The sequence below is a fragment of the Pleurodeles waltl genome, chromosome 3_1 (assembly GCF_031143425.1).
Source record: "Pleurodeles waltl isolate 20211129_DDA chromosome 3_1, aPleWal1.hap1.20221129, whole genome shotgun sequence".
Taxonomy (NCBI): domain Eukaryota; kingdom Metazoa; phylum Chordata; class Amphibia; order Caudata; family Salamandridae; genus Pleurodeles; species Pleurodeles waltl.
The window spans coordinates 1,655,601,862-1,655,628,602 of NC_090440.1; the positions used below are offsets into that span (position 1 = coordinate 1,655,601,862).

The following is a 26,741-nucleotide window of genomic DNA, read 5'->3' on the forward strand; positions in this document are numbered from 1 at the left end:
CACCAGTGTTACAGTTACAACCCCATGTAGCAACAAATACCATCATGTATTGAGAAATAAAACCAGGAGCCTTGGCTCCTTACTGGGCCACACCAGAATCTGCAGGGCTTGATTTACATGCTATGAATATGTACAGATTGAAACTAAGAGACATGGTACTGCCTGAAACAGGTTTTGGAATACAGATTCCCCCGGAGCACTTCGGACTGATTGCTTCTAGATCTTGGTTGGCACTTAAAGGTATTCAGGTCCTGGGGGGCAGGAGGGGCGCTAATTGATGCAGACTACCTAGGAGAACTTAGTCATTTTGTTGAACAGTGGAGACACTGACTTTTGATGATACAACCTGGAGATGGAATTGCTCAAATTGTCATTATTCCTCCATACGAGGAATTGTTAAAAAGGGGATTGCCCCCGCCCTTCTTACGGTGTGTGGGGAGTGAGGTTTTGGCTCAAGTGACAAAAATCCCGGTGCGAAGGTGTGGGCAGAATCCTCAATCCTCCTGAACCAGCAGAAGTTAAAGCAAAGGGCAGGGACAATTTTTTATGAGCCATGAAACCAGGACAGGAAAAGTGGGAACATGTATCAGCTGATGAATGTTGTTTGCAAGAATGATCATACTTGCCCATTTTACAGATCATACTATGAGGTCTCTTTGTGCTAGCTGTTCTACATGGTCTCTCTTCAGACGTGTGCGAGTGGGGTCAAGAGGGACCGCAAGCCCCCAGCTCCAAAGTGGTTGACCGACCGCGCTGATCGACACCTTTACTGCATTTAAATGAGAACATATGGATACATCTGACACAAATTATGCTTAACCGATCGAATTTCTGCATGCCGAATATGAAAAGTACTGTTGACGTTATTTCAACATGTTTGGTCGCCATACCGATTCCTGCCAGCGTTTTTCTGCATATCTTTAATGCCACCAACAAAGATGAAACCGTGGAAGAAAGCGATTTATTAACTCACTTTACCCCCTACGAGTATTGTAGGTTTTGCCAAGAGGTAACGGATGAAAAATGGGATAACATAACATGTGATTACTTACAACTTTACTACCGGTGATGTTTGCTACAACTTAACTTGTGACACTTACAAAATTGGAAAATGTACTCAAATGAGTCGTGAAGCAACAACCAGGGTCCCCTCAAGAGATCCGTGGGAACACCGAAGCATATCGTCAGCATAGAAACGATAAAACTTGGAAAAACACGAATAATAGCCTGTCTTACCAACACATTGTGACTGCTGCTAGTCACCTCAAGCACGTTAAACTACCAGTGGGGTGGTTGTTCTCTTGTGGAATTACCACTATACGTATATTCCTGCCAATATAACTGGATAACCGTGTGCTTTTACACCGTTAGGACTTATGGTGTTTCCATTTCACTCTGTATCACATCAGCAACTCACAAGAGAAGCAATTCAATTAAGTAAGACTGTGACTCTGAAATGATGTTATTATCTAAGTCAGAGTATGTAAGCTTAAGTATTTCTACAGTAGGAGTTCCAGGATTAGCTGTTAATAATACTCAAGGTATTAACAAGTTAGCATGTTTAAAGGCCAGGAGTATCAATCATACGTTCATTGATTTGTCTGATTTATTATTATTAGACATATGAGGCACTAAAAAAAGCTGCATTGCAAAACAGGGCAGCCATTGACTACTTCCTCCCAAAGCATGATCATAGGTGCTCAGAATTTGAGAATATGTGTTGCTTTAATTTGTCAGACCACTCCACCTCTATTCAGTCCAACATTGACACTTTACATGAATTGGTGAAGGGAGTAAAACAAGATATAGATGAAGGGTGGTGGGACTGGTTATTTAGCTGGTTGCCTGACTTTGGCCAATTACGCACTATTTTAGGTGGAGTACTCATAGTGATTTGTATTATAATAATGCTATGTTGTATACAATGCATACCTAATCTGCTTGAAATGCTTAGACCAAAAAGGGTTACTTTTAGACCAGTATGTTATGAGAGTCACTGGTCAAAGGGTGGATTATATAATGCTATCTTTCTGCATCTTGACCAGTGACTCCATTTTTTGCTTAGCTTAGCTTCAGATGCCGTCACATTGGTGGCGCAGGTATTTTTCCACAAAGTTTGTTTTCTGCACTGAACGTGTTTTTGTTTCTTTTCACCAGCACCAGGTTGCACCGTGCAGGAATATAAAATGGGGGATGTGAACGGTAGACATGATAAGAGAGACTCAGCCTGAGAATAGTTTCAATGTTTTAATTACAGAAAATGACTGCCCATTTGCCTCTGGAATGCGCATCGGGGCATGGCCCGTTCCTTTGCATGTCTTCGATGCACTGAGGGCAGCCAGCGCTTCAATTTCATAACTTACACGAAAGGAGGTTGCCAGAACCTTCCTCTTGGGTTTAAGGTGTATAAGGTGGGGAAGCTTGGCGCTGAGGCAGAAGGAACTCATTTTGGGGGTGGATGCACTGTCCACAGGGGTGTGGAATTTATTAAAATATCTACTTGTCCAGGGGACAGGTTGCTTCTCAAATCTACTTGTCCTGTAAAATGATCTACTTGTCCCTTTGGTGCCATGTAGTGTGGCGCCAAATTACGGCAGCAATCTCATTATATAAGAGCTCTGCTAATAACCTCTCTGATTATGCCAGGGCTACTACCATAGTAGGGCTTGAATACTTGCAGTTTCAATCCCTACTGTAGAAATTTCCTTATGTTGCCACCTTTCTGCAGATCTGCATACTGGGGCTGGAGGAAGCAGTAAGCAATAGTTCCAGGGCTGGAATGCCTTTGAGTCTGCAAACCTACTAACCTGCATGTTTTAAAGATTTTCACCAGTTTCTCTCTAATATTTTCCCATAATAAGAAAGGTTAGACATATACTCCTGACAATGGCAGAATTAGAAATTCTTCCAGGGTTGGGAAGAAAGTGGCTGGAGGGAAAATTAACTTGCAAATGTTCAATAGATTTTCACATGAGCAAATCTACACATGCGTATTTACCCATGCTAAAATACAGTTCACAGATATTTTATAGGGGTACGACATATACCATGGGTGCACTTTTGTGACTTTCTTTAAGAATCTGGGGCCACATGTAGGTAGGTTCAGATTTGCGACCCGCAAATTGTGAGTCAGAGCGAGTCGCAATTTGCGAGTCGCAAATCCGAATGTAGGATGGTGTCCCTGACACCATCCTACATTCGCAAGGGCTTCGCAAATGCCCACCTCATGAATAATCATGAGGTGGGTCGCAATTTGCGACCCCCTTGCGAATGGCGGCCCTCACAGGGATGGTGGCCTGCTGGAGACATCAGAACACCATGTCTGTGACTGCTTTTCAATAAAGCATTTTTTTTTTTTTTTGTAATGCAGCCCGTTTTCCTTAAAGGAAAACGAGATGCATTAAAAAAACGAAAAAAGAAACGTTTTCGTTTCATTTTTTCAGAGCAGGCAGTAGTCCTTAGGACCACTGCCTGCTCTGAATTTTTTTTTACAGTGACATTCACAATGGGGAAGGGGTCCCATGGGGACCCCTTCCCTTTTGCGAAAGTGTTAGCACCCATTTGAAATGGGTGCAAACTGCTATTGGTTTGCGCCCGCGTTCGCAGGACAATCCTACATTGCACTGCAAGTCGCAATTAGGAAGGGAACACCCCTTCCTAATTGCGAGTCGCAAACCCGTTTTGCGATTCGGTAACCAGGTTACCGAATCGCAAAACGGGGTTCGTGCATCGCAATGTGCTTTTTGCACGTCGCACACAGCGAAAGTCGCTGTTTGCGACATGCAAAAAGCTACCTACATGTGGGTCTTGGTCCCTAATTAGGTCTGGTGTTAACAAAGACATTTTGTTTTTATTAAACTTCTATTTCTCTCTCTTTTGGCTGGCTTTACTGTGAGTGATTGCATTCTGCTCTTCCACAAGGAGCATACTGGCACACAAAGTAGTTTTGTTCAGTGTCAGGAACTACAGTGGCAATCAGTAACGAAACTGGAGGGTGCCCCTTTGCAAAGAACATGGAGGAGCCCCCTATCCAGACTCACTCAGGGCAGGGACTGTGCTGAAGGGGCCCCCTGGAGGGCGGCTGCGGGGCCTTTGTTATGCCACTGGTGGCAACGTGTGCTTTTAGAGTTAAAAAATGTTGGTTTTTTTTTTTTGCCAGTGTTTGTTACAATGTTGAGGGCCTGGTAGCTCCCACAACAGTAAAATGTTACAAAAGCCATGTCAAAACAAGACACGCATTGATGAAACTAAAAGACTTATAAAAATATATCAGATCAGTTGGCTTTGTCAGTGTTTGTTTATTTTCATGCTTCCCATAATCCTGTTGAAAATGGTTACACTGATTTTCCATTAGAAATATTTTTGGGAAATACTAGCATGCATCAAAACATTTTACTAAATGACACTTCATTTGCATCTAATCAGAGAGCATTCTGGGAGCCTTATACTTAGCCTCATAGCCTTAACTTTTCAAACATGTGTATACACATTTTTTTTTTTTTGTACTGGAACCAACGTCAGTAGTGAAGTGTGACCTTAAAACATTTATTTACAGCACTCACCCTAATAATGAAAGCTTTCAAATAATGAACCATAAATACAAGTTCGAACAGCATTATCTATTGGAAACACATTACCTCAACTGCAGAGAGTTCCACTCTCTGCAGCACAAACCCTTTGGTTGCCTGTTTACAGAGGGTTGGGCCTACTTGTCCCAAGGACAAAGTAAACATAAAAACTTGTTGCCCTTGACCCCAAACAAGATGTCCCGGGCGATAGGAATTCCACATCCCTGTGTCCAGAACAAAGTCCCATTGGGGAAGTGTCTCCTGTCTCAGCTGTCCAGGGTTCCACAGCTTGACACCGACACTAGGATGATGGAGTTCAATTTGATGCCCATGGTGATACCTTTTTTATTCTTAATTATCTAGCTTCGCTATATACATATATATATATATATATATATATATATATATATATATATATAAAATTAAACTTACCCAGTGTACATCTGTTTGTGGCATGTTCTGCTGCAGATTCACATGCTGTGCATTAGTCCACCATCTAGTGTTGGGCTCGGAGTGTTACAAGTTGTTTTTCTTCGAAGAAGTGTTTTTCGAGTCACAGGATCGAGTGACTCCTCTTCTTCGGTTCCATTGCACATGGGCATCGACTCCATTGTTAGATTGTTTTCCCGCAGAGGGTAAAGGAAGGAGTGACAGAGTATATAGGTATAAAGTAAGAGATATCCATGCAAATATAAATGTATATACATATGTACAAATGTTTGTAACTGAAATGACTACAGGCTTCCGGGGAGGAGGGAGGGAGCATGTGAATCTGCTGCAGAACATGCCACGAACAGATGTACACTGGGTATGTGACATTTTCTGTTCGATGGCATGTGTAGCTGCAGATACACATGCTGTGCATAGACTACAAAGCAGTTTGTCCTCCTATAAATTAGCGGTGGTCAGCCTGTAGGAGTTTAAGTTGTTTGAAATAATGTTCTTAGAACAGCTTGACCTACTGTGGCTTGTTGTCGTGATAATACGTCTACACAGTAGTGTTTAGTGAATGTATATGTTGTTGACCATGTAGCTGCTTTACATATTTCAGCTATTGGTATATTTCCTAAAAAAGACATTGTTGCACCTTTTTTCGTGTAGAATGTGCTTTGGGAGTAACTAAAAGCTGTCTTTTTGCTTTGATATAGCATGTTTGGTTGCACCTTACAATCCATCGTGCTAAACCTTGTTTTGATATAGGATTGCCTGTATGTTGTTTTTGGAAAGCTACAAATAATTGTTTAGTCTTTCTAAATGGTTTAGTTCTGTCTATATAGTACATTAAAGCTCTTTTGATGTCTAATGTATGTACAGCTCTTTCTGCCACAGAATATGGCTATGGGAAGAAGACTGGCAGTTCCACTGTTTGATTTATATGAAATGGTGATACAACTTTTGGTAGAAATTTTGGATTTGTTCTTAGTACAACTTTATGTTTGTGTACTTGGAAGAAAGGTTCCTCAAGAGTAAAGGCTTGGATTTCACTTACTCTTCTTAAAGAAGTAATTGCCACTAGGAAGGCAACTTTCCATGTTAGAAATTGAATTTGACACGAGTGCATAGGCTCAAATGGTGGTCCCATAAGTCTTGCAAGCACTATATTTAGATTCCAAGAAGGAACTGGTGGTGTTCTGGGAGGAATGATGCGTTTTAAGCCTTCCATGAAAGCTTTAATGACAGGAACTCTAAATAAAGAGCTATGATGTATATTTTGTAAATATGCTGAAATTGCAGTAAGATGTATTTTTATTGAGGAAAATGCTAAATTAGATTTTTGTAAATGAAGTAAATAGCATACAATATATTGTATTGATGCTGTAAGAGGGTCTATATTTTTAGATTGACAGTAATATACAAATTGTTTCCATGTGTTTGCATAGCACTGTCTAGTAGTGGGTTTTCTTGCTTGCTTAATAACTTCCATACATTCTAATGGGAGTTGTAAATATCCAAACTCTATGACCTCAGGAGCCAAATTGCTAGATTGAGTGTCTTGGGATTTGGATGTCTGATTTGACCTCTGTTTTGTGTCAACAGATCTGGTTTGGATGGGAGTTTGGAGTGTTGTACTACTGATAGATCTAATAATGTTGTGTACCAAAGTTGACGTGCCCATGATGGTGCTATGAGTATCATGTTGAGTGAAGTTTGACGCCACTTGTTGACTAGAAGCAGAAGGAGTGGGAGAGGGGGAAAAGCATATGCAAATATCCCTGACCAATTGATCCATAGAGCTTTGCCCTTGGATAGGGGATGTGGGTGTCTGGATGCGAAGTTTTGGCATTTTGTGTTTTCACTTGTTGCAAACAAGTCTATGTTTGGTGTTCCCCACTTTTGAAAGTATTTTTGAAGTACTTGAGTATGAATCTCCCATTCATGAGTTTGTTGGTGATTTCTGCTGAGGATATCTGCCAACTGATTGTCTATCCCTGGAATGTATTGTGCCAACAGATGAATTTGGTTGTGGAGTGCCCATTTCCAAATATTCTGAGCTAGAAGGGACAGTTGGGATGAATGTGTCCCTCCCTGTTTGTTGAGATAATACATGGTTGTCATGTTGTCTGTTTTGATAAGAACATTCTTCTGTGTGAGAAGAGGTTGAAAAGCTTTGAGTGCTAGAAAGACAGCTAATAACTCCAAGTGGTTTATGTGTAGCTGTTTGTGTTTGACATCCTATTGCCCTTGAATGTTGTGATTATTTAGGTGAGCTCCCCAACCAATTCTTGATGCATCTGTTGGAATTATGGTTTGAGGCACAGGGTCTTGAAATGGCCGCCCCTTGTTTAGATTTGTGGAATTCCACCACTGAAGGGACATGTATGTTTGGCGGTCTATCAACACTAGATCTTGGAGTTGACCGTGTGCCTGTGACCATTGTTGTGCAAGGCACTGTTGTAAGGGCCGCATGTTTAGTCTTGCGTGAGGAACAATTGCAATACAGGATGTCACCATTCCTAGAATTTTCATGACAAATCTGACAGTATATTGTTGATTTGGTTGTATTTGTGGGATTAGATTTTGGAAAGCTTGTATTCTTTGTGTATTTGGATATGCTGCAACTTGTTGAGTACTGCACCCAAATACGGTTGTATTTCTGCTGGCTGAAGGTGTGATTTTTGGTAGTTTATTGAGAAACCTAGTGTGTGTAAGGTTTGTATTACATAAAGGGTATGATTTTGGCATTGTGTATGACTGCTTGATTTTATTAGCCAATCGTCTAGATATGGAAAGTCGTGCATATGTTATCTTTTTAGGTAGGGTGCCACTACTGCCAAGCACTTTGTGAATACCCTTGGCGCTGTTGTTATTCCAAAGGGTAACACTTTGAATTGGTAGTGTTTTTCCCTGAATGACAAACCTGAGGTATTTTCTATGTGCAGGATGGATGGGTATGTGAACATACGCATCCTTGAGGTCTAAGGCTGTCATGAAATCTTGTTTTTGTGGTAGTGGAATGACATCCTGTAAAGTTACCATGTGAAAATGTTCTGACAGGATGTAAAGCTTGAGGGGCCTGAGTTCTAATACTGGCCTGAGGGTGCCATCTTTTTTGGGAATTAGAAAGTATAGTGAATAAACTCCTGTTCCTATCTGAGACTGTGGAACCAATTCTATTGCTTGTTTGAGCAGTAGAGATTGGACCTCTTCTTGTAACAGAATTGTGTGTTCTGTGGATAGTTTGTGTGACCTTGGTGGAATATTTGGAGGAGTGTTTATCAATTCTAGGCAATAGCCATTGCGGATAATTGATAGCACCCAGTTGTCTGTGGTAATATTTTGCCAATTTGTGTGCAACTGTTGTAGTCTCCCCCCCCCCCCCCCACAGCAGAGGTGTGGCGTGGAATGGAATGAGGGAGGTCACTGTTTTGGGTATTGTGCCGGCTGCTTAGAGGCCTGGAATTTTCCTCTATTTCAGGGGTATTGTCCTCTATATGTGCCTCTAAAACTACCACGTTGGTACTGTGGTTGGTAGGCTGGCTTTGTCTGAGAGGTTGATGCCTCTGAGGGCTGTGTTCTGAAACCACCTCGAAATTGAGGTTTACAAAAGCACCCCCTATATGGTGCAGAGTAGAGTGCACCCATTGCTTTTTCTGTGTCAGAGTCTTTTCGTAATTTTTCGATAGATGTGACTACCTCTGGCCCAAAAAGATGTTTTTTGTCGAAAGGCATGTTCAACACAGCCTGCTGTATTTCTGGCTTGAATCCAGAAGATCTGAGCCATGCATTTCTACCTATAGTAACTGCTGTGTTGACACTCCTAGCAGCGGTATCTGCTGCATGTAGGGCAGATCTTATCTGGTTGTTTTTAATGGCTTGCCCTTCCTCCACTACCTGTTGTGCCCTTTTTTGGTGTTCTTTCAGGAGATTCTGCATTATATCCTGCATCTCGTCCCAATGGGCTCTGTCATAACGTGCTAATAGTGCTTGCGAGTTGGCTATCCTCCACTGATTTGCTACCTGGGACGCAACTCTTTTCCCCGCAGCATCGAATTTCCTGCTTTCTTTTTAGCAGGAGGCGGTGCATCTCCTGAGGACTTACTATTTGCCCTCTTCTTGGCAGCACTAACTACAACAGAATCAGGTGGTACCTGGTGGGTGATATAATCAGGGTAAGAAGGTGCAGGTTTGTATTTTTTCTCTATTCTAGGTGTTATAATGCGTGCCTTTACTGGTTCGTTAAAGATCTGATCTGCATGTTTTACCATGCCTGGGAGCATTGGTACCTAGAATGAGTTGAGGATAATGTGCTGAATAAAAAATCATCTTTTAGTGGCTCTGTATGCATGGTAATCCCATGATATGCTGCAGCCTTAGCTATGACCTGGTTATAGATAGTACTATCCTCAGGTGGTGATGGTTTAGAGGGGTAGCAGTCTGGACCATTACTTGGAATGGGATCAGGGTCATAAAGATCCCATTGACCAACAGTGTCCTGTTGTGAGGCATATGAATGAGTGGGCGACTGCATTGGTGTAGGGCTGGTGGGAGGAGAGGCCGGTAGGTGGGGAGAATGAGGAGGAGAAGACTGAGGAGGTGATGGTTTCTCCTTCTGTTTTTAGCTGGAGGCTGCATAGTGTCCAATTCCTCCTGAAAAACTAGCTTCCTCTTTGTTTTTAAAGGAGGTGCTGTAAAGTTTTTTTATGGATGTGGATCCTGGATTGCCTTTCATCCATAATTTCTAGAATTGGTTCTACCTCTAACTCCTCTTCAGAGGTTTTGTGGCCTTCTTGAAGTCTTTTCGAAAGTCCATGTTCCTCTGTGTATGTTGCTCTTTTCGGCTTCGAAGCGTGCTTTTTCGGGATCGAAAAAGATGAGGAGGACAAAGGTTTCAGCTCCGAAACTGGCTTTCTTATTTTCAACTCTGAAAATTGATCTATACTGGAGTTGGAAACAGAGCTTTTTGTTGTCTCCGAGGTTTTCGGAGGAGTGGCCTTTTTCGGTGCTGGACTGGGAGGTCGGTCCGAGCCATGGCCTTCCAGCAGTGGCGTACCCAAGGCCTTTTGTTTTTTCTTTTGTGAGGGTGCAGGGGCAGACGTACTCACACGTTGTCCGGCTGTGACTGGTCTGTCTTCCTCTGATTCCTGCTCCGACTCCGAATCTCGAACTGAGACTGCTGCCTGCATCAATTGTTCCCCGCTCTTCGATGCCATTTCGAGACTTCTTGCTCTTTGGTCTCTGAGAGTCTTCGCAGTTTTCCTCCTGATGGTCTGGGGAAAGGCAGAGGTTGCAAACCAGATGCTGGTCTGTGTACGGGTACTTTGCGTGGCACCGAGGACAGAATCGGAATGGAGTCTGATCCATGAGGCTTTCCACAGGGTCGGCCCGAGTTGGGCGCACGCACCCCGAATGGCGAACAAAGTTGTTAACACGATCGATACAATACGGACGAAAAGAGAGTTTTACAAAGTTTTCCAAATCGAAATTCCGGAGCGAGAGGAAACACGTCCGAACCAGACGGCGGAGAGAAAACAGTCTAACAATGGAGTCCATGCCCATGCGCAATGGAACCGAAGAGGAGGAGTCACTTGATCCCGTGACTCGAAAAACACTTCTTCAAAGAAAAACAACTTGTAACACTCCGAGCCCAACACTAGATGGTGGACTAATGCGCAGCATGTGTATCTGCTGCTAGACATGCCATCAAACATATACATACATACATATATATATAATTTTTTTTTTCATTATTGATGCATTACATTTTTTATGCCTGTCATTGTCTAACTGCTGTGAGTATTTTGGCATTTACACGTGTTTTACTGTAATCAAGTTAAGTGCTCATGTTCATGTGCTTTTTTGACATTTGGGAAGTGCCTTAATAAATTCATTACTCAAACTAGGAGTGCTACATTCCTTGGCCTCGTTTTCCTCTTATTTTGAAGCAAAGCAGAACATGCACCCAACCACACATCCACTCAGACACTCATGCACCCACTCAGACTCACACACACACTTACTCACACATCCACTGACAGAGACAGGCCCTGTGGCCAACCTGTGCACGACCAAAGGCCATGCGTTGTGCGGGGTTGGGTGGCTATAGGGCTTGGCTGCAAGGCTGTGTGCAGCGGGGGTTGGAATAACGTACAGTAATTAAAATTAGTTTACGTTAAAAATTCATAGAAATTCACTGAAAAAAAAACTAAGGATACAGGGACATTATTGTTAGGTTCTGAATATATTCATACAAAACCGTTGAAATTCAGTAGTTATAGTTAGAGTTCTTTCAAGTAACTATAACTCGCTCCCTAAGGTAACTATAACTCGCACCTTCGACATACACAGCTAATTACTCCACATAATATGTCATTGATGAGAACTTGTATGGCATCTTTGATATCACTGCAACGTTTGCAAAAACATTATTGATAAGAAAACTGTGCATGGCAAGGGCATGAGTTATAGTTACCTAAGGGCGCGAATTATAGTTACTTGAAAGAACTCTAACTATAGCCGCAGAATTTCTATGGTTTTGTACAAAGTAAATTCAGAACCTATCTATAAAGTCACTGTAACCTTTGTTTGTTTCAGTGAATATATTTATATACATAGTAACAGCAGTTCTCCGAATAAAAGACCACTCTGACCCTCATAGTAGACTGCAAAGGTTCATTGTAAGGTGGGGAAACCAAACACATCGAAATTTGTCATTGCTGCAACTTGGACCTCGTGGCTAATGTTATGCTTGCTCATGTACTTGGAAGCACTTTGTAATTTTTATTGTAAATATGATTATGTACTGACCCAGGCTGGAGTATAAATGGAATAGGTCTAAGATATTGATCATGGGGCAAGGTATTGAAGATGCTAGTTTTTATTATATATATATATATATATATATATATATATATATATATATATATATATCAGAGCAGCATGGGTTAAGCCTTTTGACATTTATTTCGGAGTACTATGATATGGCAACATAGGTAGAAGAACAGTCCTTTAGGACCAATCCCTCTAGGAAGTGTACTTTTGCAATAAATTACATTTCTTCGGTAGTGAAGTCTATTTTTTAAGTATGGAGATTTTGACACTCTAATCTGGCGGTTGTGACATATGTTAGATTTAAAACGCTGTCTCACTGTATTTGACGCTTTACTGTCATTTATTTCATACATTACATTGTGGTGGGAACTATGTTTTGCTATGATGGCAGCTATAAAAATGGTATGTTTGGGTCTGTTTACCAACGTGGTTTCCTTTGTTTATGTTGTTTATACACTGTGCTATGTTGGAAATGATGCGTTTGGCTTCCTTCCCTTACCGTGAACAAGGCTACGGCTAAAACGTGTTGGGAGAGGACGTGATTGTGGATTAAACTGCACTTTTGCAGTCTTCCACAAGTATCCGAGTGGTTCTTTTATCTGGAGAACTGTTGTTACTATTTGTTTTGGGCTATCGAAGCCCTACCTGGACCACCGCTAGATGTAACTTTGAGCTCCAGACTTTTGAAGGAAGAGATATATATATATATATATATATATATATATATACCTCAGGCTTGCCATCTTGTGAATATCCCCAGGTGCCAGATTGGATCCATAAACTCTTCCAATCACTCCTGTATGGTGATAGGTGGCAGCCTCAACCTCTGTTGAGGTTCTGTCCAGACAGGACAACACAGAGATGCAATCTTTTAGCAAAACAGATGCTTGATCTGCCAAAGACTTAGAGTAAATAGGGGAGGTGTGTAGAGAAATTAGAAGGTATAACCAATTTGAATAATTTGTAGAGCTTACTGCTCCTATGTAAATAAATACCACCCACTGGTCTCAATGTTGAATTGGAGGGAGAACTAAAGAAGTTTGGCGACCGTGCCTGGAAAGGAGGACGACGAGGAGTGCTGCTGTTGGTCTCTCCTCTTAGAACCTTTGGTACATCTGGTACTAGAAAAAGGAAGTGTTGGGTGCTTTACAGGATGAGAGGGTTTCCGATAGCAAGAGTGCCCTTGAGTGTCCTCTGAAATTCCTTTATTGTTGCTGGAACTAGCGAGCAGGGAAACTGACATCAGTGAACAGGCTTAAGCTCTGCTGACTTCAAAAGTCTCTAAAGCCATATCAGCCTTCCCGCCAAAGAGCCTAGTGCAATAAAATGGCATGACCATTAGGGAAGCCTTGACAACACTTCAAAATGTAGTGGAACACATCGAGCTATGTCACCAAATGTGACACTGGTGCCCATAGCATGGTAAACTGAATCAGCAGCGTCCAGGACAGAATAAAAAAAAAAAAATTTGTAGCATCTTAACCATCACAAGGCTGGCAACACCTCAAAGCACCATGTCTTGTCAAAAGTCAAACTTCCTTCAGGAAGCCTAATGCCAAACAGGATTAAGGAAAAAAAATAACTTTCTTGCACATGGCTTCATCTCTTTGGATTCTCTGTCTGGTGGAGGAGGTGGAATTCAAGTTTACTTTGTTGCTGGGAGCCAGCATTATTAGGCTCTTTGTGGATGCGTCAAAGATTTTGGATCACCTGGGGCTGGCCTGTTAAGCCTCCCAATGGTGTGAATCACAACCTGAGTTGAAAATGGCCTTAGCCTCTTGAGTAGTAGGCAACAATTCCAGGACTTCCAAGCCTCTGGCATTTTGCAAAAACAGATATTGGACAGCCTCTGTATATTGAGTTGGAAGCAAATGATCCACTTCCTCATCTTCATGTGGAACGTGCTGAAAACCTTAACAGCTTCGAAATCAAACTCTAAACTGTCCTCCATCCTTTGGAAATGTTATGTTTCTGGATGAACAAAGCAGATGGCTGCAAGCAAGAAGCTTCAGTCAAACCCTTCTTTAGTGAGACTCTTCTCCAAGATGGAAACCAAACTCTAAAACCATTCCAGTATATTCCTTACTGAGACCAGCCCCATCCTGTCAGATGGTTCCTGTCCTGAGGAGCATCTGGTCAGAGTACCAGTGAGTTGCAACTTCCCTGGCTCCTTCTGTTGGATTTTTGACTCCTGCACTGCTCTAGTTCCTCCTTGCTCCAGCTCTGCTCCAGTACTACTGGCTTCAGCTTCTGTCCTTCTTCAGGCTTGCAGCCCCCACTTTGCTCCAGTTCTGGCCTTACTCAAGCTCTACTCCAGTTGTGAGTTTTACTCCAGCTTTGCTCCAGGCCTGTCAGCTCCAGCTCCATTCTAGCCCTAGTCTTTCCTAGATCAAAATCTTTAGCCTTGCAAGAACTGTTCGGGTATTGATACCTGGGAACTTTAGAGGATGTTTGTGCCTTTGGCTTTTCCCTCCTTCTGCTGTCAGGCACTACTGTGAGGAAGGGTCCTCTATGTAACTCATGTTGCAACAGGGACTGACAGTGTGATTTCTGGAATGGGTCACACTTTCCTCAGGAACTCTGAGAAAGAGGTGAAGGAGCGACCTCCTATGGCCAGGCCTACACAGGAAGTACTACTGCAGAGACAGTGGCACTAGGTGTGGGCCATCATCATCCTTCTCAGTATTTGCTTTGGTAATTAAGTACTTCAACATTGGGCCCTCTCTACCCAACAATGTTCACAGATCTGAGACCAGGGTTAGTGATGGATCTGGAGCTGGCACTGATGGAATCAAAGCTGAAGTAAACAGAGAACCAGAAAGCAGGACAGTGGCACAGGAGTGGAGACATGTCCAAGCCAAGAAGAGCTTAAATATCAATGTCTGAAGCTTGGCCTCTCTAAAGGCTGTAAGTTACTGTGAAGAAGATGATTATCCAGGGAACTCAAGCGCATCAGATCAAAGGGTGACATTGGTTTGGAGTCAGACACCCAGGTCTGTGCCAGGTGTTGCAACTGCTTGATCTTTCCCTGGATTCGGAGTACCTGGCATCAATGATTTGTTAGATCTTCCTGTGCTTTGTCTTCCGCTTGTTATTGGACTTGTCTTTTGACTTCACCCAATGAGGGAGACTTCAATGAAGATCGCCCTGATTCTTGTGGCTCGCGACAAAGTCTGCTCTCTGTGCCCCTGATGGTCTTAAGTGTGCATGAAAAAATACTTGCTGCACAACTTGGAGTCAGGTTTGGTCCTAAGGCACATAGGCATAATAATGTTGGTCTATCACTGATATCTCCTTCTAACATGCATGGTACATAATGAACATGTTATCATTGGGAGTGTCATACCTGCACACTGTAAAAGTTTATTGAAGAATTTGGAAATTCCATGAAAAGCTAAACTGGTGGGAACATAGATCCGGATCTGTGTCTTGGGGCATGGAAAAGAAGAACTGAAGCCAGAGCACAGGGGTGGTACCCTTATGCAGCTTTGTGTCATCACGACTGCAGCAGGGAGTTGCAATGAAGGCTAATGGTGCCATGTATCAGCACACAGGTGCTATTGCAAGCTTCTGGATCCAGCCCAGTGCCTCAGAAGATTCACAAGGTAAGGCAACTGTGGTTAGAAGTAGCCATCAGAAACTGCTGCAGGGTCAATACTATAAGATGATTCAAGCTGTCCTGCCTGCTGAATGAAAGGGCTCCCTAGTGAAGTGGCTTTTAACCTTTTAACTTCTGTGGACCCCCATGTAATGTTTACTGGAATCTGGGGACCCCCAAATGAGTTATTAGTGAAAGCCAGGGACCACAGCCTAAGCTATTTTAAGTATCTGAACTGCATAGCAATACAAGGAAATACAGAAATAAGCATTCATCAAACAAATACACGTTATGAAATATTTGATTTAATTCATAAATATAAAAAAATCTAAATGTTATTGGAAGGTTAGAGCTTTGCTAAATCCAATTGAGACCACACTTCATCCATACTAAATTGTTTGATGCACTGGGCTGGTTCCATTAATCAATCTGAGGATACAAAATTCATTTGTATCCCTTCACATTTACAGAACATTTTAAAAATGTCAATGTTTTTTTTATTTATTTATATACACTTTGCTAATATGTTAATATTATTTAATTTTCCAAGCAGTTGCAGCCTCCCTGCATAAGAGTCATTGAGCCCCAGAGGCCCACGGACCACTGGTTATGAACCGAAGTCCTAGGTTGAATACCTATCAAGTTATCAGGCAATGAAATGGCTCAATATTTTAATGAACAGGATTAAATGTGGGAACTTTTATGTGAATTTGTGGCTTGAGCCAGTGAATATATTCCTTACAAAACAGAAATGCACAACCCATGATGATATGAACATCAGAATTTGGATCGCTGTCAATGTTTATCACAGTCTAAATTGCAACCCCTTCTTAGGTTAAGGGAGTATTTAAAGTGTGGTGGATTTGAGGCATTTGCCAAAAAAGCAGCAGATGTACTCCAAGCCCTATTTAGAGAGCAAAGAAGCCCTAAATAGTCTCAACAGACTAAATAGAGCCGATGGGACATCTGCCAGTTTTTGGGATATATCCTGCAAACGCCAAACTCTACATAATCTTATTCATGTGGGCATGATAGCATAGCCAGATTAAATAGATGTAGTTTATAAATGTCCTTGCATGTGATTTCTTCTGTTTAATTTGACTGTCTTTCCATCTAGTCTATTCTTATAACTCTGCGGAAAAAACTGATATTTGTTAGCATTTTTATTTTCTGAGTCTTAATGGCAGGGCATTTAAAGAGCTGATATATAAAAACTGATAATGACAACAGAGATCGTCTTCTCGTAGTGCAAAAGAATAATGCAGCTATTTTAGGACAATAAAAATACAGGTGAATTTAGAGATTCGAGCAGATGATAGAATTGATGCAGTAGTTGATTAACATTAAACAGAGTTCACCCGGAGACGAGAAACCAATTGTATGCATACACTACAACTAAACAGATTAAAGATAATGCTTTATGGGCAATCTCTACACTGTTTAAGCTAGTTAATTAATTATCTTTCATCCTGGTGAATTATCAGGTGTGATGCTATTATTATCCTTGCAGCCACGTAAAAGTTGGGTAAACATCCAGTGAAACCATGCCCTTGGAGAAGGTCTCGGAGGGATCCAGAGGGTCATACAGTCCTTCAAGTAAACCAGTGTAGACAAAATATGAAAAATACCTTAAAAAAACTGAAACGAATAAGTTCCAAAAGAACGAACCAATATATGTTCATTTATAACAAGCCATGTAGATTGTACCAGAATACTCCCTTAAAAAACACATACAATACAATTTTACCTGTGAAAATGTTGGTGGGGGAGCAGGTGGCGGTGGGGGAGGTGGAACAGGCATTGTCCTCAAATAGGCCTTCTTCTACTTTGACTTTAAAATCTGAAAAGGGAAAAAATTGAATCTGTGATACTGTGTTTGCTTCATCTTTCATCGGAAGGACATTCACTCCACTTAAAGGTCAAGCTCCTTAGTAGGTGTGACTTGAAATGCAATCAAAGGGTATACCAGAGCATGTTTTAGTCTTTGGGAGAAAACCAAGGAGCTGTGTGTATTTTTAATCACAAACGTACGAAAGCACATACAAGTAATTTCTTATTCTTGCCATATTGCTTTTACTTATCATATTTTCACCAGCACAATTTGATTTATGTTCTCAAAATGTTAAAAACATCAGAAAAATGCAAACTCATTTCAATTTCCTAAATTCATATTTTTGAAATAGAAGGTAACCTATATCTAAATTTGCATTTGTCACATTTACCGATTTGAGCAAAAGGTATTCAACAGAAGCTGAATATCTGAATTTTGAACAAACACCAGACTAGTAACCACTAAAAGCAGTACCATGGTAGAGTACTTATGATAGAGCACATTTATAGAAACCTGTACTCACTTGTAAACACTTCTCTCTTTAACGGTCTTTCACAACTACTGCACTCAACCTTATATGACAATTAAAAAACACTGGTGGGTTGAAGTTAATGGACATTTGTGGAAAGGGGCCTAGATGGATTTGATATAAATAGGTTACCTAAATAACACTGAAATGAAAAATGTCATACCAGGCTCACAAATGTAGATGATAAATGGTAAATAAAAAGGTCAGGCAGGTATCTATGTATTTACAAAGAACTGTAATGTTTCCTCCAATAGGCGTGTTGCACAGCTCTTTTCACCAGAGACAAACGTTTTTAAAATATGATTATTAAATATGAAACTATCAGACACAAATGGTAAAAGGTTAAAGAGAGAATCTGCTGCCAACTTGTCTCATATGTGCCTCCCAGTACATGTCCTGGGATCACTGAGAGTGGGAGGGAGGTGCTTTCAGATCAATGTAAGAGGCTGCATAGCGCAGCAGCAGTTCAGAGGAGCTGCCTGGCTGTGATGCGAGATCCTGTGTCAAGGACGTGTGGGGCTGTGATGGGAAGTCTGGTGTCATTCAGTGGCAGTTCAGATGGGATGCAGCGGTCCTGCACCAGCGGTGCGTTGTGCAACAAGTCCAATACGAGGCTGTGAGATGATGTGTAGGCTCTGCTGGGACCACAGATGGGCTGGCAGAGCACCTTCAGGCACAGTTCCAAGAGACTAGGATTGGGGTGGCACTATTTGGAGCAAGACTCATTGCAGACAGAATCCAGGCACGGTGTTAGAGCCTTTTCTGTCCCGGAGGCTCTGATCTAGAGGCCAGCCAACTAGCCCTTGAAGTCACTCTGGTGGTCCTAGCATCAAGATGCAGGTTCAGTCCTTTTCTCTCAGGCAGCAGGGCAACAGAGTAGCAGTCCTTCTTGAAACAGCAACACAATAGTCCTTGTTTGTCGTCCACAGGTGTACTGAGGAGTTGGATCAGACAGTCCAATACTTATACTAGGTGCCAGCTTTGAAGTATTAGACGGTTCTAGAGGTTTCCATGCCTGGGGTGTTTGGGATTTCCTACCTCCCTGCCCCCAGCTTGTCTGAGCGCACAAAAGACTAGTGTCAAACCCTTTCTGGTGTGCTGGGGCAGAGCCTTTGTGACATACAAGTGTGGGAGGTTACAGCTCCTCCTCCTCATCAAGTCAGAGATGGATCATTCCGCTCACACCCAGTCCTCCTTTATCTCACTGTCTGGGAGCAATAGACAAACACCAAATGCCAGTTACAACTAGTTATGTTACAACTCTTTTTGACTCCCATGTACTCGGGCCCCTGTCTGCTCGCCAAGAAACATAATTTATTGGGGCCTTAGGTTTTCTTTTCTATTAGGTGATAAACCTGGGAAGTAAACCAATCGCTCCCCTTTTAGAAATTTATAAACGTAAGTGCTTGCCCATTATGGTATTCAGACTGGTATTTGGGGCTATTGTGACGTTAGTTCTTTGCAGGTGGAGGAATATTGTGCTTGACATCACATCTTGGGGCCCCATTAGAGCAGTCCTAATTATGCAGTACACAAAGAACTGGGCCTAGGTTTTGTGAAGGGCACCATTAAATTTGCATCATTACTGTTTCAGTCGTATATCTAGCGTAATGAATTCACCAGGTTTAATAAGGAAATTATTAAAGATGGTTTCTCATGTGATCTTGGTCATACTATCACTTGGCTCTATTATGTAACATTTTCTATGATTAGCCTTGGTAGACCTGCCTTGTTTACTGATTCGGAGAATCTGTCTGGTAATGATAAGACCTGGGTCACTGCAAATTTCACATAGAGCGGGAGGTGAAGGAACCTATATAACCCACATTATATTTTGACTCAGATCACTTTAGGTCTTGAACCCTATTTGGAACAGGTTATCCATACATGGCAGCGTAAACGACTAAGTAGGTTCAGACTTGGCATTATTAGGAGTCAGTTGTTTTTTGCACTAGGCCTATTTAATCAGAAGTCAGTCTGCTTGTGCCCATGTGATGAGGATTCACCGCAGACCTTACTTCATTTTATGTCTTTTAATTTTTTTTGCAAACATTATCTCTCTCAAAGAGATACCTTTTGACTATTTTAAAGAAGCAAGAGCTTGCTAAAGGTAGGCCTGTGTTGCTTCCCTATGGCAGATGTATGTGTGAGTGTTTGATCTTTTCTTAAATCTGCCATCTAATTCTGTAACAGTCTGCTCTGTGACTTTGTTATGCTGATTTGAAGGTGGAGTTTTTACAGATGGTTAATTGAAGTTTTTAACAATCTTCAGCCTGACATTATTGATTGTATTTTAATACAAATGATTTTATACATCTGTATTGTTTTTGTTTTTAACTATCGACTAAAGAAAGAAGAAGACCTAGTCATGTCACCCAGGATACAGGATGCAGGCACCAGATGGTTAGGACAAGAAAATGCCAACTTCCTAAAAGTGCCATTGTCAGAATTGTGACTTAAATAAATTACAGTTCTTTAGACACCAAACTCGACAGACCTACCTGCCCCTAACTAACGTTAGAACTTATTAAATGTAATAAGGTAACTCAATGTTATCCTATGGAAGAGGTAGGCTTTGCAGTAGTGAAAATCAAAGAGTCTTCACTAACAGGACATGTAAAAGTTAAAGGTACATGTCCCACTTTTTCAATAAACTGCACACTGCCCTATGGGCGGTTTAGGGCCTACGCTTGGGGTGATATATTTATTAAAGAAGAAGGTTTGGGCCTGCTAAAACGTTTTGTTTGCCAGGTAAAACTGTCAGTTTAAAACTGCACACACAGGCTGCAGTGGTAGGCCTGAGACATGTTTAAAAGGCTATTTAAGTGGGTGGCACAATACATACTACATGTCCCCTAGTAGTGCTTAACTTACAGGCCCTGGGTAGAGGTAGTACCACTTTACTAGGGACTTACAAGTAAATTAAATGGCAATTGGGTGTAAGTCAATTTCACCATGTTCAAGGGAGAAAGCATAAGCACTTTAGCACTGGTTAGCAGTCGTAAAGTGCGCAGATTCCTAAGGGGCAACAAAAACGGATTTCGAAAACAGGAGGGTGCAGCCAAAAGGTTTGGAGATGACCCTGCAGAGCGGGCCAACTCCAAATCAAAAAGTTTTTATTTGTTATGTAAGTGAGGAGTAATATACTTTGATATAGAGATACCAAGATGACAAAAAGGCTTTTGCAACAATAACATTAGTGGATGGAAATGTTCATGCTACAGTACATCAGGATAATATACAAGCTAGCTCAGGGAAATCAAGTTAAATACCCGGCAAAGCAAGAAGACAACTGAGAAAAATAAGGACACATATTAAGAGTTTGAATGTTTGTAGCAACTGTGGAGGAGTATACGAAATTACTAGTTCTTTAGGTTTCGGAAATGGAAGAGTCATTTGCAGGAGTGTAGTGATGTTTGTAATATTAACTTTGAAGACTCCTCCTTGACCCTCAGCATGCTTTGATGTATGCTTACCACTGAAAGTCCTTCCTATGACAACATAAGATTACCAGAAAAGCCACCTGGTGTGAGGTTCCACTCCAACCAGTAAGGCATTCTAGCTGGGCAAAATCTTTGGCCATAGGCACACAATGTTGAGGACTAAGAAACTAGGACTAAGAAAAAGAAGTTGGTACAGTAGTAACATTTTTCATCCAGTGTACCATGCTCTCCATTCCTAATATGTGGTAGGATTTTAACAGGAAGAAATAAAGGGACAGCAGCAGTGGCAGGTCATTTGACTAAGGTTAACTGGTTGCCTGAGAACATCCTTTCCAAAGTAATGCAAAATGCTGTAGGTGACATTAAAGTCTTTGCACCAAAATTGTGGCATTTTCCAAGATCCACTGCATACTGCCAGAGACTGAAGCTGCTTCACCTGTAGCAATGTAGACATGTATGAGGTCACAAATAGGGGCTCGCCAAGAAGCCAGTGAAGAAAGTAGGGATTAGTACCCTGCAAACCAGTCATTTCATCTATCAGTCATAAGCTGGACACAAGGAGCACAGCTGAACTGGTAAATGCCCCAGGAGCAAGTTTGTGTAGGTGCTTCAGTAATACCCACTTACTTGGTGCAAAGTCAGCAACCATTACATAAAAAAGTAGGTGTTCCATAATTTCCACTGCAGCCTGGTTCCAATTAAATGAGGACATGCAATTGATCATGCACTTTTACCATATTCCAGATGCAGGTGCATGGGAAAAAGAGCATGAGGGAAAGAGAATAGGGATCCTGTTCACAAAAATAGTTGTAAGTCTGTACCTACAGATTTACTTATACGTGTGGGTATGGATTTACTACTTTTTGGAATTCACCTACTCTTCAAGGAAGTTGTGACTGGTGCAGGTTTCCATGAACATTCCTTGGGAAATCATGTCATTTCTAATCTATATGGAGTTCTCATGGTGGAGAACTCTGCACAGGAGGAATGGGTTCACCTGTGCAAACGCACATTTCTTTCTCCATGTGGAAAATATTTTCCCACGTGGAGAAACCCCTTCCTCTACAACCCTACCAAATGTGGGGGGTGAGCTGTTCTCCTTCCAATCCTGGTAGAGGTTCGGCCTCCGGGTTAGGCCTGCAGTAGATTTCTGACCATTTTCAAAATGGAAAGGTTCCAGGTCCTAGATTTAACAATGTCAATAGACTTCCATGTGTGTTGGCATTCCCAAACATTTTAAGGCAAGTCATGCTGTAAAACACCCACTTCCCATCTCTTCATTGGGATTAATGGTTGCAAAGATTTCCACCCTTATGGCAAAGATCTCTGCCCAAAAAAGGGCCTGCCCCTCATAGGCATCCCTTTGTGATTTTCTGGCAGGAATAAAAAAGGGAAATTGGAAGGTAAACCTGAGTTTACAACCAACTTTAAGTTTGTACTGTTGTGTAGCCATTTTAGTTATAGCTCCATGCACGTTATGTTAGCATACTAGGCCTGCCGCTGTGCACTATAACCTAGACATATTTTATTCAGCTTTGTTTTATTATTCTTACAATAGCCACTTTTGCGTTTTTTTTTTCATTTCTCTCTATCTAGCTGTTTTTGCCTAAGCCAGCACTACATTCTCAAGCAAGACATTCTTGCTCACTCTGTGCTTGTTTCAAGGCTGCAGTAAGATAGGTTGCTGGTGAACGTGGTAAAAGTTTTGTCTCTGACATTCATAGAAAAACATACATCCTTAAGTTGGGACATTTTCTCAGAACATTAGCTGTTTTATTCTAATAACACTTCCCTTTCCCTTACATGAGGGAGATTCCAGCCAGAGAACCACGACTGTATGCTGATTGCTGAATGCTTGGCTACAGCTGCTTATGCAGACTTCAGGCCTTCGTTCAGGTATGGGGGATGATGTCTTCCCAGGGGAATCTGAAGGGCAGAATTAGAGCTTAACACGCTGTGCTCTATTATAGCTTAGGTAGGAATTAGTCTATTGACTCTAGTGACAATATGGTAGCGTTATTTCTATGATTTACTCCCCTTGTCAAAATGTTAAGTTTGTCATGCTGTATCGTCCTGGTTATTGCAGCACATGCTTTGCTATCTAAGATGCAGTCGCTTCATTAAAACCTTATTGAAACATATACTGCCTCTGTTTGTCATTGTGTATGTGAGACTAATGTAACTGAGAGAAACGAATGAGACCTGAGTGACCACGTTTTCCCTGAGAAATCAATTGTCATGCGCTCAGCTGCCCAATTATCCCTGCCTTTGGGTAGAGATGAGTCACTGCTAGTTAGCCGGAGCAAAAACCCAGATTAGGGCAACAGGCGTCACCTGTAGTGGGCCAGACTCAGTCTCCCACACCGCAGGTGATTCCGCCGCTCAAAATCCAATAGTCTCATAGAATAATGAGAGCCTACGTGAGAGTACTAGGGCTGTAAGTGTGCTCAACTTACAAAACCTTCTGTGAGGAGACATTAAGACTCCCAGAGACCTACTGGGGACCTTCCAGTGAAGTACAAGGGCCACAATGTCAGTATCTGTGCAAAGAGTCCCTGTAACGCTCCGGCCCCAAAGGGTTTGTGACTGCAACCACGGTAATAAGGGTCTTCAGCACCACATGCAGTAAGGTTTAGGATAGCCGCCAGCATGGCAACAGAGAAGCGGGTGAAGTGCTGCTTCTTGCATTTGTTTTGTGTTGTTTCCCATAGCTCACTAATCTAGCTTATCCCTGGTAAGAGCAATGTTTGTTGCTGTAAAGGATGGCATGCTGGGTGCACACTGGCCCAATCTGGGGCAGTGTGCCCGTGTGTCATCTTACCATGTCTTTTTTATGGTCAACGTAGAAATTCAGAACTTTTCTGGAACTTTCATGGCATCAACATTTTCAAATGGTTTTGGTTATCTATATCTATCACAATAATGTACATAAAAATACATGTAAATTAAATAAAAACGAACCAATAACTATAGACAGAAATCAAATCAAGTAAAGACTAAACCCGGATTTCTAAAAAACAAAAAAAAAACTGCAGTTTCGAGTCATATCTGATTTGACAACTCTTGTACCTGATGAGAAAGTAAAGTCACGTCTGCTGTAAGGGCTGTGATATACCGCCAATACTTTGTTGACATCGTTTTGGTTTCAGGCGCTATAAACTATGAAGGCGCAGGTATGGCACTTGGAATTTCAAATAACTGCAAATAAATACCCAGTTAATTTGCACTCACTGACCGAGCTTTGACGAGTGGAAGGCTGAGTGAACCTTGCTGGAATGCAAACTTGGGACCTGCAGATCACTACGCATCTCAGTTGTGATCTTTGGCGTCACTCTACCATCCTGCTAGTTATCGCATATTAAAGCTGTGGGCGAAGAACGCCTGGAGGTCAGAGTCAGGCAAAAAAGAAACCACTGAAATCTGAAGTCGGGCCGTTTACGAGGGAAGCTGTTCAAATACTCTTGTCGTTTTAGCTCCCATCTCTTTGCAGATGAATTTATACTCTTTGTTCTACTATAAATAAGACTGCAAGGACTAGGATATAATTATTGTGGTCAACAGTTAACAGGTGTTTAACAAAATCTCATGTTCGCCCTGGTTCAGCCTTAATATCGACACAATCTTATACTCGTGTCTTCTTACTTCTATGGGAAACTTAGCTTCACCCAGTTTTTAGGTCTAGCTACAGGCCGCTTTAGCATTCTGGAGCAGTTAATACCATCCGCACACATGTGCAGATGACTGCCCCCTCATCCACTGCTAGTCTCTGTGGTGGCAGCAACGCAGCTAGCAGGGTAAAATGTACAAGGTTTCGGACATTGCAGCGACCAAAGAGGTGTGAATGGAACTTCCAGTTATATTTCTCGCTGGTATTTCCAAGGAAATTCACTAACATGTTGAGATAAGGAAAGGGACCCATGGGAACCCATAGCTATCGTATGGGTAACTTTTATTTATATTTTTATAATATTTAGTCCATTTGTATGGTACTTCTGGACCGGAGGGCAGTAGGGAGTTTTACATTAAATACATTTTTTGATTACAGATAAATTACAATGATAGGTCTCTTGACTTATAAATGTTGAAAGAGGAACGAGAACATCTGAACTATGCCAGGATTTCAGAGGGCTGATGTAAGAGAAAGGGTCCAGTTTAACACCTGTAAGCAGAGTTGGGCTTTAGATGAAAGATAATGTATTTCAGGCAAAATACGAAAATGGTTCACTAAGTCTTGGAATTTTTTGAAAAGATGAATATTTGAAATAATCAACCCCAGAACTTCTGAGTGCCAAGTTTGTGTATGCCAGCATCCAGGTGGGCTGATATGGGCGAATGAATTTAGTCTAGGAATTGTCTGAAGCAGTGAGCTGTTCGGTGTTTTCTGAATGTGCAGACTGGACAAGATTTTTCAGATCAGGTGGCAGAGTTCCATCCTGAGAGAGCTACGCCTGATAAAGCTTATTTGAAATTGGGTTCATCTACAAGCAGTGACTGTTTACTTCTCAGTCCGCTTTTACCTCCAGAGAGGATTAGTAGATATGTAAGTACTGTAGGCTGTTTCCGTGGATTACCTTGCATGTAAGGTGAAAATGACTAACATGTGTACAACTGTTCTGAGGTGGTCATGTGAGATCAAGTGTCTTCTTTTCTTTAATGTGTGTGACAGCTGTCTGCATTCACTAATTCACTTATGTGCATGAACCTAGTTAGTGCACTGTCAAGAGTGACTCCTAGCAAGTGAGCCAAGGCAATGGTGGCAGGGAAAAGCTCTCCAGGTTTAGAACTTTTAGCATGGATAGGCCAATCCTGTTTTTGTTGGAAGTTAATATGAGAAATTCTATCTTATTTTGGCTTAAAAGGATGATTGCCATCTATTTTTAGCAGGTGTATTGGGCAACACCTTGGCGTGGCTCGAGGTAGTTTACTGCAAAGTAGCTGCGTTTGCTCTGTCAGGTCGTGCATGACAAGTGCCCTGTGCCACTGAAGCACTGGTAGGAAGCTTTAGTGTGGAAATCAGAAAGTACATTTGCTTTTGGTAATGAGCACCACCTTAACCTTGAAAAAACTGAATACAAATCACATATGCAACGAACACAAACATATTTCAATTAACCAGCAGTAGGACACCATCTTTCAAGAGTTAAAAAGGAAATCGTGTCAGAGCCAACAAAGTGACAACTATATCCAAATTTCTATTTGAGTGGAAAACCTAGACGTACATCAACTGAAGCAGAAAATATTTTTGACTGCCTTATTTGACACGCAAAACAAAAAAGTTATGGCCACGTAAAAAAAGTAACGGTCCTGTTTACAGTTGGCTCGTACTGTAAAATCGCTAAATTCGATACAATGTGATAAATCAACAGGAGGATCCACAAGTTGAATTCACGCTTTTAAAGGAATTAGTTGGGATGGTCACAGTCTGGGCCAGATGTAGCAAAGTGTTTTACCCATTCTGTGTCTATGGGAAAATGTGTTCGTACATATGGCCCTATGTTCTTTG

At 41.6% G+C, this 26,741-nt stretch overlaps 1 protein-coding gene across 8 annotated transcripts in view; it reads right to left on the reverse strand.

Moving 5' to 3' along the window:
* WIPF1 (WAS/WASL interacting protein family member 1) overlaps positions 1-26,741 on the reverse strand; it is a 462,168-nt gene that overhangs the window by 187,477 nt on the left and 247,950 nt on the right. For all 8 annotated transcript variants that reach the window (XM_069225386.1, XM_069225384.1, XM_069225379.1 and 5 more), the window contains one exon: positions 17,183-17,275. In XM_069225386.1, coding sequence (XP_069081487.1) covers positions 17,183-17,236 — 54 coding nt within the window. In that variant the 5' untranslated portion in view covers positions 17,237-17,275. The remainder of the gene's footprint in view (positions 1-17,182; positions 17,276-26,741) is intronic.